General features: G+C 36.7%; 1 protein-coding gene across 3 annotated transcripts in view; it reads left to right on the plus strand.

Moving 5' to 3' along the window:
* The window catches only part of LOC128855681 (tissue inhibitor of metalloproteinase), a 104,356-nt gene that overhangs the window by 86,143 nt on the left and 968 nt on the right, over window positions 1–17,245 (plus strand). For 2 of the 3 annotated variants that reach the window (XM_054090794.1, XM_054090795.1), the window contains 3 exons: window positions 3,432–3,725; window positions 12,316–12,401; window positions 12,558–12,776. In XM_054090794.1, the coding sequence (XP_053946769.1) occupies window positions 3,593–3,725; window positions 12,316–12,401; window positions 12,558–12,776 (438 nt within the window). In that variant the 5' untranslated portion in view covers window positions 3,432–3,592. Of the gene's footprint in view, window positions 1–3,349; window positions 3,372–3,431; window positions 3,726–12,315; window positions 12,402–12,557; window positions 12,777–17,245 lie in introns of those variants that run through there. The other variant, XM_054090796.1, reaches the window with a different exon arrangement.

Consider the following 17,245-nt stretch of genomic DNA (forward strand, 5'->3'; position numbering starts at 1 on the left):
GAATCACATTGCCTGTTTGAATTGATAATATTTATACGATTTGATGCCTCCCACTGCTATTATTTTGACCGTAGTTGTGAATGTGAGTGTATGTTTTTGTGTGGATGTAATATGTTGTGTGGATGTAATATGAATGCTTATGCGAGTATATGCGTAATTATTTGATTAAACTTTCCTGCATTTTAGTAAATCAAAGAGTGTAATAGTGTTGGTGTAACTTTTTATAATCGTCTAATCTGTTTGTAGGAGTAAAGTTTAAGTAGCAGACGTAAATGGATTATTTTAATTAAAATAAACTCAGTAATCTGTTTACTAGCCTTCAGGCAAATTTCAGAAGTAACGAAATTTACTGAAAACTTACGTAAAATATTCTCTAAGCTAAACTCCATTACATACGCAGATAATTTTGAATTCAATTCATTAAAAGTTGAATGTTTGTGTAATAGATCTAACTAAGTAAATACTTATGTGTATATGTAGGTATGTGTAGAATGTTTTTGAAATGCTTTTCGTTTGCTGGCGTAAATGATTAAGGGGGGAAAATGAGTTCACTATCAGGAGCTCACGATGGCAACAAAATGTTTCTAGTATAATTAAATAACTTTAATCGGCTTTGATTTTTAAAAACTTTTTTAAGACGACTTCTTTCACTTCATTCTTTATACAAATGAATTTCTTGTGGAAGAAAAAATAATAATAATTAATACAATAATATAATGGCACGTATTACACGGAAAATATTACCACAAAAAAATTTCATTTTAGGTATAGTCAGTGTCTCGAAAATATGATGATGCAGTTGCTTTATTTTACAAAAAAAACATAGGATTAATACACCATGTTTCGACTTGGCTTTATCAAAATTTCATAAAAAAAATTAATAATTGTAAAAGTTATCGCTGTTTGTGTGGAGCCCGTTTCTGCAGGAGCCCCTTGCGGTGATCATCACAAGCCCTTGGAGATTCATATAAAATCAATCGGTCGGGCAAGAGAAATTCGTCTTATTACTAGATAATCTTGTGCTTGATTCAAGTTTTTTTTTTAATTAACAATATCGTGGTCTCAGGAAATATTTTTCAGCTTTTCGAGAAAAAAACCGACAATTAATTGCTTAAAAAAATTGAAATTTTTTAAAAAAATTCTTCCATCAGACCCGAATTTTCTATGTCTTTCAAAAGCAGTATAAATTTTATTGAAATCTACCAAGCAGTTTTTAAGTTACGGTACTCACCAGTGAAGAAAAAAAATGTTTTGAGAAAAACGCATTTAAAGTGTTTGTTTTTGCCCGAGCGCCCTTTTTAATTGTTGAATAACTCGAAAAGTCGGATGCACTTCAAATTTTCACACAATATTTTTAAGATATTATACTTTAAGAAAATGAAAAACAAATTCAATTTTTTGGTAATCAACGTCAAGCCTTCAGTTTATTATACTAAAATTCCATGGGCTGCAAAACTGCGAAATCGTCTCTGCTGATGATGGATCTAAAGATATTGACATGGTTTGATGCCAGCCTGTTAGAGGCGAAAAAGTAATGAGCGAAATTTGCAAAATGAAAGCAAAAAAAAAATATTCTGGTTTCGACCTCAAAACTACAGAAATTCTTTAGAGATTGCCCAATAATTGTTAATTTACTTTTTCATTTCAATTGGTCAATTTGAGCTTTTTGTGAAAATATGTTCCTGTCCTGCCTGGAAGACGGCAGAAGTAATTATGATTCTGAAAGCCGGAAAATCGCCAAATGATGTGTCTTCATACCGACCTATGACCTATTTCTAGTAGCATTACTACCAATGCTCTCGAAACTGTTTGAACGACTGCTAGTTACTCGTTCTCCAGACAGATGGTTCTACGCAACCGGGCGAGCCGGAGTTATAAGTATATCTGGCCAAGGACTGCCACTTCAGCAACACACCCTGTATATTATGGGGAAAGTTTATGATCCTACAAGAACAAGAACTGCTACTAAAAAAGAGTTTTATTCCAACGCATCATTTTGGGTTTCGCAAAAATCATTCAACAATCACTCAACAAGTGATGAGGTGAGGGATACAATTTTTGATGCCATTCTCGCGCCAGATGCATAACCCACATATTTACATCCCCAAGCGTTGAAAAGGGAAACTTCACATTCAGAGAAGAAAAGATGGCAATCCGATGACGATGGCGCCAATTCAGCGGAATGCGGGGGGTCGGTTGAAACCTCCCATATTCAAAAATTGCTTTGTGGTACTGATCGTGAGACGCCCATCATTGTTGTGCTGCAGACGGCCTCTTTTCGACAGTGTGTCGCATCTTTTAATGTGAATCGCCCTGCTCAATTATTCAAAAATCTCTACTAGAGTATTTTCTTTCACAACAGGGCAGCGAATGATGGGGCGGATTTTCACATTTAGCGCGCGATTTAATAGACATTTTTCATAGGAGTTTTCAACGTACTAAAACTTAATTGTTTTTGAGTAACATTTTTAACAAATATGAGTGATGCCAATCTTTATTTTGACCTTTACGCATTCCATTACTTATCTGTTTGTATACGGCAACTGTTTAGTTGACAAGAGTCAAATATGATTTACACTCGAATCCATCTGCGAAAATTGTAAATCTTCCGATAGGATGATTAATTTTGCACCTCCTTGCATATAAATAGTCAAACGCACAAAATGGGCAAGGCGGTATAGAAGAAAGGCAAAGAAAAGCAGCAAGCCAGTCTGGCTGAAAAGGTTAAAGTAAGGAAGTATTTCCATAAATTCTAATCGCGGTCAGTTAGGATGAGTAAGGAAGCACGATTGACACGCGGTGTCACACCTTACAAAATTTGCATAACTATTTTAGAATGCAATGGTGTGTGAATGGAAATGACAGCTCTTGCGATATGCATTTGAATTGAGTAGCTGAATAAAGGCAAGCAAAAAAGTATGAGATGGGCATACAAATACGTCTCTTATATTTGTAGCTAGAGCCTCCATACTATAGAAAATTTCACATTTTCGATTAAAACTAAACAAATAATTCATACATGGAGCACACACACATGCTCAGGCATGCCAAAGCTTCCCTGAGGGTTTGTTAAAATTAGTACTCTTTTTTTTTGTTCGCATGCTCTGCCTTTGACATGACATGAGAGCGTCGTGTATGTTTTGTTTATTGTACTACACCCGCTGGAAAACAATATTGCACTTAACTTTACATTTTCGAGATTAATGAATAGTGTCACTAAAGCGTAAAATAGATTAAAGCATTTATAAACGACTCACTTCGCACTTGAAATCGTGTTTAAGCTTTTGTTTATAGCTAAAAACTGTTTCTGACAGCTAACCAACTATTATAGTCGTGAAAATTCCATTATAGCGCTTAACTAAATTTATTAAGTGAGAAGAATATATTTCCCGAGCACTAACGGTATTTGAATTTTTTTTCTTTTCTTTCAGTATATACAGCAAAACCAAAGCGCGACAGTTGATTATTTTTTCCGAAGCGCATTTCGAACTTCATCGGCCACCAACGGCAAAGCGGCATAGAGAAAAAGAGAGAAGCAACTAACGGGCAAATAAAAATACGAATCGACTACAAAACCAATCAACTAACAACTATGGACGTAAGAAAATATTTGGGTTTGTTGGCGTTGATGCTACTCTCGCTGTTGGCGCTCTACAGTAGTCCGGTGGAGGCGTGCAGTTGTATGCCCAGCCATCCTCAAACACACTTTCGCCATGCTGACTATGGTAAGTGCGATGAACGGCAATGTGGCAGGGGAAAGTTCGAGTGGAAAAGCAATCCACTAACTGACAGCAGGAAGTGGGCGATAGTAGAGCAGGCACACGACACGTGCCACTTGTAGGCAGGAAGCCAGTGTGTAAATATTACTGTAGCAAAATGTAGAGAAAGTAAATGAAAGCATGAAGCTCGGCAGAGATCAAATAAAAAATAGAAAAAAGTGAAAAAATGAAACTATGTGCAGCGTACCTGCGGGAGCAATATAAATACATATTTATATATAAGTATAAGTGCATTATAGTCGGATGCGAGTGCGATGCTCAAGCATGCAAGTGCAGTCCGTTTGATGTCAGATCTGCAGCACGGCTTCGCGCTATTTGTAACAAATAACTACGCGAATGTTTAGTGGCATACCGTCAATTTGTTGAAGAATGCGCAGATTTGCTAGTGGAAATATTTTATCACATTTTCTTAAAGCATTTGTTTCATTTCAAGTTTCTTCGATGCGCTGCCAAGGAAAAGAATTGCTTTGAGTTGCGCTGGAAGGCAACCAGCAGAAATAATAGCAAACAAACAGCAGTGTAACATTGCACAGGGTGCTTCATCTGACATTTGTAATGTAATTTAAATCGACTGTAAATAAGAAACTCATGAGCATTTTTCAATAAACCTAACACGCCAAATTTAAGTCATCAATATCTGAGCGACATTTTTGTTTGTTTTCGCTATAGTTCTTTCTAGTTCTGCTATGGGAAACTTTACAAAGTATTGGTCAGGTGATATAGATTTTAGTGTGATTAAAATTCACATATCACAAAAGAGATTCGAATTATTTAGGAACTCTATTCACTTCAGCGATAATGGAAATCAGTTGCCAGTATCTTTTCCTAACCATGAGCGATTATTCAAAATAAGACCAATTATTGCGGGTCCATACAAAAATATTCAAAGGGTTCCAATGTAGCAGTTCCTTTGTGCAGATGTGTTCAACATGATATCGTACAATCCTAAGAAATCCCCTAAATGGGGAGACAAAATATTGCTTATAAGAAGAATATCTGGTTTCTGTTATCAATTTGAGCCGCATACAGGAAATGAAAACATATCACGAATCAGATCTTGGTGCCTCTTCGAACGCTGTCGTTGGGCTGGCAAGAAATACTTGTATACCCAAAAACAAATATAAAATATTTATCAAATAATAAATGTTTGCCCTTACCAAAGTATCTTTCCAGTGAAGGAGTTTTAAGTTTGGCAACTACAAATAGAAATCGGATCCCAAATTGCCAATTGCCGGAACAAAATTTTTTAAAAAAGGTTTCACATGGGTATTCAGTTGAATACGCGACTTCGTTTAAGGTGTGGACATGTCTACTACTACCTGGGTGGACAATAAAGTTGTTTGCTTGGCAACGACTTTTGTAGAGGAAATTCCCGAAGACAAAGTTCAACGCTACCCCAGATTGAATAAATGCCATGTTCAGGTGGATAGACCATTCGCAGTGGCTCAATACAACTCATGTATGGGTGGAGTAGATTTGATCGACAATGTAATGGACCGCTATTAAATAACGGTAGCAAGTAACATATGGCGAATTCGTCTATTCTACCATTTACTCGATTTGGTTATGAGCAATTCTTTGCTTCTATTCAAGCGAGTTCACAATGCAAGCGCATCAACAGAGAAACAATAGAGTTCTGCTAAATTTCGTTTAAATGTCGTGAAGTTCTGTGCAAAATGGACACAACAGTGAATACTAAAAACCGGAACTCCAATGTGGAAAATGAGTTGAGAGTTAAGTCATCCAAAGGCACACAAGCAACAGCGAGTATGTCAAGATTAGTTGTGTGATTGGCCGATGATTAAACGAATAAATAAGTGAAAATCCACACCAGCAAACTGTCAGTCGTTGTGGATGCATCGGCTTCTTCATGAAGGCGTACGAGCTTGTCGATTCCCAAAAGCGACATTTATGTTTCTTAAAGGGGTCTCGGTGGTGTAGAATTTTGCAAAAATCGTGTTTTTTCGTTTTTGATATTTCGAAACTATGTATAGGCTTTTGAGAATATACAGTCAAGTTTTTGGAAGGATATTCCAACCAAATCGTCTGAAATTTTAATATGTTATTCACAACATCAAGGGGTATCGCCCTGCTAGAGTCATATAATATAACTATTTCAACTATTTCGTATTTTTTTGATTAAAAAACTGAAAAAAGCCCGATTTTTAGAGTGTCATTTTTTTATAATAATTTTTATATTAAATTATTTTTTTTCATTTTAGTTTGTAAAAAAAGTTTAATAAAGAGCCTAAAACATTAAAATATTTTTTTTTTGTAAAAAAAAAATCCTGAAAATACCCTAAATTTTCGAGCTCTAGACCACCGGGACGCCTTAAGATAGTAATCGAGGAGAAACCGAACTGCATCTGCAAAAACTATTTTCCGGTAAAAATACTTATCGTCAGCCAAGCGTTTCTCAGACTAATGGGAAAACTTTGTACAAAAAAATAACAAAAAAAAAACCACAACAATGAACTAAATTCTACAAAAATCCAAAAGATAAATAGTGCAATTTTCGCACACAAACGTTCTATCGCTAATATTTTTATAGTTGCCTCTCGACTGATGCCACTCGTTATTAAACTTACCATCCCTGCTTGCTTTTATTTCATAGATTTCTGTACCCTAGCGACTAGTTAATGCACATTTTTGTTTTTGTTGTTGTTTTATACATATATTTTTCATTTCTTTAGCAACTACTAGTAAAGAAATATGTTATAAGATAACTTTTCTATAACTCCGCTTCAGCGGAACTAATACGCTTGGGAAATTCGCTAACATCTCTTTGATTGCCTTTTATTTATATTTTCGTTTTCCCCTTGACATGCGAGCTCGTTGCACTTGCAACTAAGTATTGTACTCAAATAATGCAGAAAATATAGAAAATAAATGTGTAAAGGTATGCGGGACGTATTTTTCATAACCCTTTAGTGGTGAATTCAGATCTTTAGTCAATGTTGACAAAATTAGAATGCCGATTTTTTTTAATGTAAACTTTTGAGGTTTCCGATTATTTATTTATTTATTTAAATATAAAGTCTATGAACAACAAATTTTTACAGACTTCTAACACAAATTAAATAAGATTATGTACAAGATTTCAGAAGGTTAGACGCAGAAAAATCAAGCGCGTTAAGAGATGCGTTCAATCGGCGAGTTTCGGACATATTTTTTTTTGCTGTTACCTCCATAAAAAAGGATAGGAATTTCGAAGTTCTCTTCTTGGAACATTAAAGTTAAATTTTTCTAGAAGGTCACAAGGAAAAATCTCATGGCCATGCCAGTCTATTACTGCGACACACCCAGTATACCTCGAAAAGGACTGACCACATCGTCCCGACGGTAACATTCACTAGGAATTTTGCCACTCTCTTTCCATCTCGGAAATAATGGAATAAGGGATTCTCACTAAACAACTTCGACACTACAGTCTATACAGCTGGCAGTAAAATGGATTGTTGTGTTGGAGCTGATATATATTCTCATACACTTAAAATTGAGAAATCTGTGCGTCTCCCTAATACCAGCAGTGCAGGTTACTAATCGCAGATCCCTCTGTTAAGGGTAATATCGCTATTCTTTCGGATAGCCAAGCTGCAATCCAGGCACGGGGTTCGGCTACTACAACCTCTAAAGTGGTGGAACAAAGCAGGGTTAGCCTTACCACCTTGAGCGTAAGCTATAAAGTTACCTTAGTCTGGGTCCCGGGACATCGGAACATTGAAGGTAACGAAAAAGCAGATGAACTGGCAAGAAGCGGAACTGCCATGAATAACGCTCTTGCAGAATCGGTATTCACACCATTGGATGCAGTCAAGAGTACAATTTCCCTACAATACCTCCGAATCGCGGATTGTAGATGAAGAGGCCAGACGAAATGCAAAATTAGCAGAACGTTTTGGTCAACCTACAACCTAAAGGAATCGTCAACACTGATAAACATGAAACTACGGGACGCCTGGAGACCAACGGCAGTCATAACTGGCTTTTGGTCTGTGGGAGAACAAACATGCCAAACAATCGGCATCCCTCACAGCACATAGTATCACAGTTTTAAACAACCGGAGAAAAAGGAGACAATCTTCCACTTCCTCTGTGAATGAGGCAGGTCATGGAAGGACAGAATGTTAGCCCTGAGCAAACTGCTGTTCGAGAGTCTCAAACTGTCTGCCTTAGATGTCAAGAAATTGATAAGGTTCCTGAACCGCAAGACTGGATATAGTCTTGCTGTAAATAACGGGTAAACAAGTTGGCAGCGAGGATATGGCAACAAAATGGTGCGGAAGCGCTAGTTGGATTCTGGAAGAATCACCACTTAAACTAATCAACTAACCACCACAGTCAAAATACACTAAAAACTGCTGGGTTCAAAATTGTAGTACGCCCCGTGACAAAACCATGTTGATTGGAGCAGATGGAATTTGATCAGGTCCTGTAGCTTTATTTCATTTTATATTTTAATAGCACTTTCGATTTCATTTTTACTTATCGGAATACCGGAGAGCAATTGTGAAGGGCTACTATAGCTTGAACTGCTTCTATCAGTGAAAATGTTTTTTATATAATCTAACAAATAGCTTTTTTCTCATCTGTTTTCAAAACAATTTCGTTGTGTGAGTTTACAAATCTTTCAATTTTTTGTGCAGACTGAAGTCATCGTGCAGGTCTTGGAGTCTTTCGATTTCTTGACATTGGCTATTTAACCAATCGTTTTCTGTTGAGTGAATTTTCCGGCGTATATCATTTTGCAATCTTTTGTAAATTTTACCGTTTTTATTCTTCCGTTTGCGACGTTCATTCATAAGCTCTAAGACCTATCATCCAATCATTCTTCGCTTCGTTCTTTTATTTACCTAACTTGCTTTTCGTCAATGAATTGAGCGTAGATTTGAAGAAGTCCCAAATACGAGTATTTGCTGCTATTGCTATGTCGTAGCTTTATATTTACTTGCAACTCTAAGTCAATTTTTATATTGGGATTAATTAATTTTTCCATGTCAAATCTGGGCTTTATATTTTTCCTTTTTCGTACTGAAGCGAGTTTTATACTCATTTGAGCTAGCAGCGGGTTGTGATCAGAAGGGATATCAGCTCTAGGATACATCGAAATTTTGCTAATTGAAGTTGCAAAACGCTTGTCATAGTAAGTATCTTTTATTGCGCACAACATTTCGGCTATTATCTGCTGGCGATTTCCAAGTATAAGATCGTCTTGGAGTTATATTCTTGGCATTCGTTTCCCTCACACAAACCAAAGTTACCAACTATTCCACTCACTTTGCCTTGTCCAACTTTAGCATTAAAGTCTCTTTGCATAATATTTATTTCATTGCGCTTCGTATATTTTAAAAGTTCCTCTATTTTATTATAGAATTGTTCTATTTCATCCAGACTTTTATCAGCCGTGGATGCATACACTTGAATGACATTCATATTCAGAGGTTTGGCATTTATTTTTAACAAAAGTGTTCTGTCGAATATCGGAATGCAATCAATTACACATTTGGCTATATTTGCTTTTGGATTTTGGTTTTCCTTGCAGTGTACAGTTGTGTTGTTGGATTTAAGATCACCAGAATTAGGCCTCCATATTTCAGATATATGTACCTAGAATATCGATGTTAAGTCGTTTCAGCTCTTGGATTGTATTCGCTAGTCGGCCAGCTTCATAGAAACTGCGAACGTTCCATGTACCTTTTTTTAAAAGTTGTTTGTTTTTGAAGTGACACACTGAATAGTATTTTTAGAGGTACAAGCAGTGCATGGCAACCTTTTAACAAACTGGTTGATATGCCGTCAATGTCTGCCTTAGAGCAATGTTTTAGTTAAAATATAGCAAAGGAGATATCGTCAACTGAAATGGACATTGCGCCAGAATGGAGCATAGAATTAATATCAGATGAGAAGTCGAAATGACACGCATCATCATTACACACAAAATTGGATTTTTAAAAAAGTCTGCCAACAGAAGCACAGGAAGCGAGAAGGAAACTGTTGAGCACTTTCCCTGTCAATGTCCGGGCTTGGCAGCTAGACGATTAAGGTCGCTGGGTGCTCCTTTCTTCCACAGCCTGGGGCAGTGCGACAATCTAAATCCCATCAATCTTCTTTATTATATTAACAGCTCTGGCTGGCTGTAGATATATGCCTGTTGAAGGTCTTATAATGGTATCAAAACGGCGCTTTAGTGCTCCTTTAAGAGTGTCAGACGGGCACTTCAGCCATTTCACCTACTTAATTTGTTATAAAAAAAAAAGGAATGAATGAATCAATGAGCATGATTTTTTCTACTTCATGAAATTCCAAAACGTCTTATGATTGAACATTATACCTCATTCAAACTTAGTGATGTAGTTCCTATAAAGAAACCTGTCCAAACAGCTGAATTCTTTCATATAAATGTGATATTTATCACAGAAGGACTGTCTATTGGTCTGAAAAAAATTCTTGTAAAACTTATTGTAAGGATTTTTATACTTTTTTAAACGGTTTGTGCACCATGGCAATTTGTATGCCTTGGAATTACAATTGGAACATTCTTTAAGCACAAGTCAAACAGTATTGCCCTAAAAATTTCAAAACAGTTAACAACATCTGAGTTAGAAAGTTAGGCAGAGCAGTTCATCGCAGAAACGATTTGATTTAGACTGGAAAAATCACTACGAGCAAAATTGGCAAAGGTGGCTGGGTTGTCAGAACGAGCAGCTCCAAATTTGTGAAACTTGAGTTTAAGAACAAGAGTGGTATGGTGAATATCCGATGGAGCGATTGGTGATGAAAAATCTAATTTCCTTGATTAAAAATATAACTTTTTGATTAACTTAAAAAAAACTTTATGTTAAAAATCTACGTTCAGGTTTTAAAAATTCAAATTTGGGGATCATTTTTTTCAAAATTGCCGTCAGAATTTAAAATGAATATGTAATATTTTAATCTTTTATTCCTGATATTTGAGTAATCATTTTGAAATTGGAAAAATGACCCCATATACGACATCAGCGAATCCAGAGTAGACACAAAATCACTGAGAGCCAATTTTTGAGTGCAAATTTAACTCTGCTTTCTAACTACACTGAATTTAGACGCTCATCACAGTCAAATTTGCACTGAAACTCTGACCATACGAATTTAATTTAATTTACTGTTTTGAAACTGAGTAGTTTTCCAGTAGTAAAAAAACGATTTAAAAACTTATACTAAATAAATAAAGCTCATAGTTATTCTGAGTTTCTGAAACCTGACTATTGTTAAAGTGGAATTGCACAACTTATTTCTCAGGGAAGCGCAGAAAAGATGGAGCGCCAATTCGTCATGTGCTATTTCGAAAACCCTTTGGCCCCAGTACAATAGACGGTGGACTCAGAAAGTGTGTCCCGCGCCATTAAATTTCCAAACTCGTAGTTGTGTTTAGCGGGCATTGAAGGATCGGCAAACACGCGTGAAAGCTAGGTTTACCTACCCCATTGCGAAAGGTGTGGGGTCTGGCAGCTAGACGATTAATATCATTGGGTGTTCCTTTCTTCGAGAGCCTGGGGTGGTGCGCCAACCTAAATCCAATGAATCTCCTCCATTATATCAACAGCTCTGGCTGGCTGTAGATACCATCAAGTGATACCATCAATCATTTCATCTTTCTACGTTTCTCTGGAACCTTCTACCAAATTATGTAAAGTACGACACCCTAATTTTATCAATTTTGTAGTTAGGTGCGACATATAAAGTATAGTTCGCCAAAGACCTATAACACTTGAATTTATTGGAATTGATTGGCAAGTTTTGACAATTTATTTGCGTATGATTTAATTTGAATAATTTTTTTATGAAAATACAGTTTCTTCTGGTGGAAATTAAAAAAAAAATGTTCAAAAAAAATTTACAATAATTTTTTCAGAATTTATTTTAAAATTGTTTTATATTTATTTTAAAACTTTTTTTATATAAAAAAAACCTAAAATTTTTTATTTTTAAAAATATTCATAAACATTTAAAATTTTTTAAATTTTAAAAATTTTCATACAAATTTAAAATTTTTTAAACAAAGTTTCAAGAGTGCCATTTCATAGCCCATTTAATTTTGGTATGATAAAGTGTAAGTTCCAAGTGGCTAAAAAATACCTTGGATTTTTGACCATTTTTTTCTGAATGCTAAATAAATGCTCGACATTTTTTATATGAAAGAAAACATTCAGCATTGTAAGTTAATTTTCACAAAGTTTCAAACTTGGGCTTACATAATTTGTATATGGAATTAAAGTAATTGAACTATATTTTCATATAAATAAACAAATAAAAAATAATAAAAAATAAATTAATATAAAATAAATATAAATTAAAAAACCAAAAAAAATAAATAAATCAATTTTCAACACTTGTAAAGATGGTGCTGTGCTATAGTCATTTAACGCGCTATGCATATGTCCCAGAGCGTGACAACCTTTAATTTTTCTTATTTTATGTATATAAATTTATAGTAAATTAAATTCTGTAAAAAAAGGGACTTATATACATAATTTCATTTTCACTCCTACATTTACAGTTGTCTTAATACGTGTGATGCGCAAGTCATACCGTTTGGTTGAAAACAACATCGTCTACAAAGTGGAAGTCAAGAGGTCTTACAAGGTATGCAACTGAAGTCTACAATTTGCTTGTATTTATAAGAACTCAATTATATTGCAACACAAGCATTGCACAATAAAAGCCTAGATACATTTTGAATTTATTTTTCATTTAGTTATTTTTTATTTTATTTTACGACATATTTTTCTCCTCTCACAGATAGACGAGTTTGGGCAAAAAATGCTGAAACATGGCCGCATTGTGACACCAAATTCCGATGCTATGTGTGGCGTGAACTTGGACATTGGCAAGCTGTATGTGATTGCTGGTAGGGGTCCGTATTTGAATAGCTGCAGTTATGTGAAGGAGTATCTGAAAATGTCGGTGGTGGAAAGACGTGGCTTTGCGGGCGCCTATTACAAGGGTTATAAATGCGCGGTGAGTATGAGGAATAGTCGTAGTGTCTAGCAAATTTGTTGAGGTAGACATTTTTTTTAACACTTTTTTCAAAAGGATGTAAAGCGTGCGGGATGGCCTCATTTTTTTCTTTTTAAGTGGCTTCTAAAAGGTATTTCACGCTCAAAAAAAATTAGAAACTCATTTATTATATCCTGGCGCAATTTAAAAAAATCGTATTTAAAGTATACATCTTATTACTTTAGTATGAAGCCTTTATACATCTTTGTCAAAAAGTTCCCTGAATATATATATAGAAAATTCAAAATAAAAGTTTATTCCTCAAAAGTGATATTATTCCCATTGCGCGTACTGCCCATCAACTGCAACGCACTTTCGCCCACGTTTGATCCAGCTCTTAAAACATCTCTGTAACTCTACGAGTATTTTCGGTGAAGCCATCAGCGCCGTCTTTGATTCTTCCGTTACTTTCTTTCGACTGTTAATACTAGTTCCCCGTGGTTTTTTGACTCGATTAAACAGAAAAAAATTGCAGGGAGCCATAAATGAATCAGGTGAATTCGATGGCTTCGACTGCTCTGGGAAGGTATTCGTTTCGTTCTGGGTCAAAAATTCACGAATAATGATGGCACTGCGCGACCGTGTTTTATCTTGGCGAAAAATCCTAGAGTTGTTTTCCCAGAAATCTCTTCTTTTTTGGCATCCTTAATAGTACTTACTAACTGTCTGACTTACTGGCAAAAATTCGTGGTGTAGAATGCCGCTGAAATCCATAAAAACTGTGAATTTATTTTTCGATTGAAAACGACATGAATTTTTTTTTATGGTCTTGGTTCAGTCGGAGCTCTCCACTCATTCGCCTTATGACTGTAGTGCTTGTCGTACTTACAAACCTACTCCTCGTCGTCCCCAGTAATGAAGCGTTTGATGTATGTTGAGTCGAATTTAGCCTTGGAAATTATTTCTTTAGCGTTATCAACTCGGTCCCTGTTTTGCATGAAATTCTGTTTCTTTGAGAATGCAGCAACACGGCACAAACCCAAATCAGTATCCATAATGTTCCGAACAGATCTAAATGTAATTCTCGAATACTCTGCCAGCCGATGGTTGGCTTCAACTTCGACTTTTTTCATCAGTTTTCGTTCGTCATCCTCTGACTCAGAGCGTCACCTGGCAGTTGTTCCGGGTACTTTTTGATCAAGGTGGTATCATCTAAGTTCTCTTTACTTAAAAGAAAGCAAGAATTGTTGCAAAGTCGTACAGTCAAAAGTACACCATAAAATACAATAATAACAGTAATGGCTCTGGGCCAATCTGCCTCTAGTTTTGAGATTTTCGATTTTTCTTCCACTTTGTTTTAAATGTTGGTTCCAAGGGTGGATTCTTTTCTGTTTTCAGTTAAAAGGTCTATCTCTCAATGGATCAGCAACGGTCTAAGGAAGTAGGCTTAGAAATTGACTGTCACTTTCAAAAGGGTCCATCAGTTAACAAAAATCATCATCAATCGCATTTGAACCAAGCCTTGACAGTTAAAAATGGCTGCTTGATAAAGTTTTGAATTTAAGATTCTTCCCTGAATGAGATCTCAGCTTGGGGGTATCCTTACAGAACATTGACCGAGAGGTATGGATGCTGTGCGACTGGGCATTCCTTCGAGTACTTTTTGCGTCAGTTGTATGGAGGATGAGGTGGAATCATCTCAGCACTTTCTCTTTAACTGCCCTGTATTTAAGCATCTTGACTCTCATCTCTTTGCTACGCCTGCTGATATAGCAGACATGGATATTAAAAACCTGATGAATTTCATCAGTAGTACGAAGCGGCTAACACCAACGTAATTTAGTCATCTTTCCGGGGTCTTCGCAGCAAATAGACATTCGCCCCTCCTCTTCCTCCTTTCTTTCTTTCCAGCCTTCTTATGTTCTTTACAATGGTATTACAAACGACCTCTCTATGGACAACCATGTCAACCTAACCTAGCCTAATTTTTTCAATTAGTGTTTCTTACTCTAATTCTTAAAAAAAAAAACAAAAAAAAAACAAGGTAGGTAGGTAAAATGGCAAGAGTACCTCAGGGACACTTCAAGTAGCACTTACGTGCCGTTTTGATACCATAATGTGGACCACTTCCTGTGGTAGAGAAGAGAAAACCTTCTGTAGCCATCAAGTGCTGTTGATGTAGTGGAGAGGAGAAAAGGGATATAAGCAGGAGAATTTCTTCAAGCATCCCCAACGGACACGCTAAAGAATCACAAGCGCCTAGCCGACAGAGCTGGACATTTGCAGAGAAAGTTTTTATCAGTCTCTTTCTCTGCAGGATCCCCACAGCTTCTGCAATAGGGGTTGTACGGTATTCCAAGCTTCCCCGCACCAGTGGCCAGTGAACACCACAATGAGTTTGGAAATTCAATGGCGGGGGACTCCCATCAACTCAGCGTTCTGTTTCTATCGTATTGGGGACATAGTGCTTTCGAAATAGCACACGATGAAACAGATCTGTCTTGCGCTTTGATGACAGACCTGTCTTGCACTTTTTTTAGAAAGAAATTGTGTAGTTTCCCTTTAACAACGGGCAAAGGGACACTGATGTCTGAGAGGGGGACCCTTCCTGACAAGCTCGTCGACAATTCCACTTCCCTCTATATCCCTATGCCCAGGAACCCAGATAAGGCAGATGTTTCCGACTTGTTCGAGACGTTTGAGTTCCTCCTTACAGGAGTTAACCAGAAGAGAGCTACAATACGGCGACGACAGGTCCTTGATCGCAGCTCGTCTATCGGATAAAATATTAAAGTCTCTCTCCCAACAGCGATCCCGAGAGCATTTTGCATGCCTGCAGGATCGCGAAGACCTCTGCTTGAAAAACGCTGCTCGTTTCCGGCAGTTTAAAGGAGACCGAAATGCTGGCTGATTTAGAGAAAATCCCCGCTCCCACTCCAGATTCCATCTTGGATCCGTCAGTGAAAACAGAGGTGCCTTTATCCGCGCCGACTCTCCCCTCTTTCCAGTCTTGCCTGCTCGGAAAGATAGCCCTAGTATAACCCTCAAATCCCAGTTTGAGGCTGCAGAGTGCGAAGAACAGAGAAGGAAGGGGAGATCTGCTTCAAGATGCTATATGACCTACTATGTCCTACAAAAAAAAAAGATATTATGGCATATATCCTGGGAACTATTTTAAAAACTATTATCGCTTTTTAGTTATTCCCGTAACGCTTTATAGGCTAAATTTAAAAATTTATATATTGGGTGGTCGAAAAAGTCTTTTGGTATTTCGTCAATAGATGTCGTTGGAGTCATCTATCTCCAATGCTACCAATCATATTGTGTCATATAATATTGTATTAGAAAGGCGACATTTTAAGCTTCATTTAACAAAACAAAAAATTTAATCCGAGAAGTTGAAAAAAAAGTTATAGCTGTTCAAAAATGAGTGAAAATAATGAAGAAATTCGCTATATTTTGAAATTTTTGTATAAAAAAGGGAAGAATGCCACGCAAGCCACCAATGAAATTTGTGAAGTTTACGGAGACGATGCTGTATCAGTTCGTGTAGCACAACAATGGTTCGCTCGCTTCCGTTCTGGAAATTTCGATGTGAAAGATGCACCTCGCTCCGGTCGACCTATCGTTGAAAAAGTCGATGAAATTATGGAAAACATTGAACAGGACCGTTACATAAGCTGCAATGACATCGCCAAGGCACTAAACAGTCATCATCAAACGGCTTTGAACCATTTAAAAAAGGCTGGTTACAAAAAGAAGCTCGATGTTTGGGTACCACATGAATTGTCTGTGAAAAATTTAATGGACCGAATTAACATCTGCCATTCTTTGCTGAAACGAAATGAAATCGAACCATTTCTGAAGCGAATGGTAACAGGAGACGAAAGGTGGATCAAATACGACAATAATGTGTGAAAAAAAAGCATAATGGTGCAAGGGTGGTGAAGCTCAACAAATGATCGCAAAGCCAGGATTGACGCCTCGAAACGTTATGCTGTGTGTTTGGTGGGATTGGAAAGGAATCATTCACTATGAGCTGCTCCAGCCTGCTCGAACGATTGATTCTACACTTTACTGTCAACAACTGATGAGATTGCAGCAAGCAATCGAAAAAAAACGCCCAGAACAGCAGAAAGGGCGTCGTCTTCCATCAGGACAACGCTAGGCCACACACATCTTTGATGACTCGGCAAAAACTCGGAGAGCTTGGCTGGGAAGTTTTGATGCATCCACCATATAGCCCTGACCTTGCACCATCGGACTACCATTTATTTCGGTCAATGCAGAACTCCCTTAATGGAGTAAAGTTGGCTTCAAGAGAAGCCTGTGAAAATTACTTGTCGTAGTTTTTCGCCGAGAAACCACAAAAGTTTTACACTGATGGAATAATCTCTCTAGAAGAAAAATGGCAAAAGGTGGTCGACCAATATGGTACATATTTGGTTTAATAAAGTTCATTATAAATATAAAAAAAAATGAGTTGAAGT

This window comes from Anastrepha ludens, chromosome 2 (assembly GCF_028408465.1).
Source record: "Anastrepha ludens isolate Willacy chromosome 2, idAnaLude1.1, whole genome shotgun sequence".
NCBI classification, from domain to species: domain Eukaryota; kingdom Metazoa; phylum Arthropoda; class Insecta; order Diptera; family Tephritidae; genus Anastrepha; species Anastrepha ludens.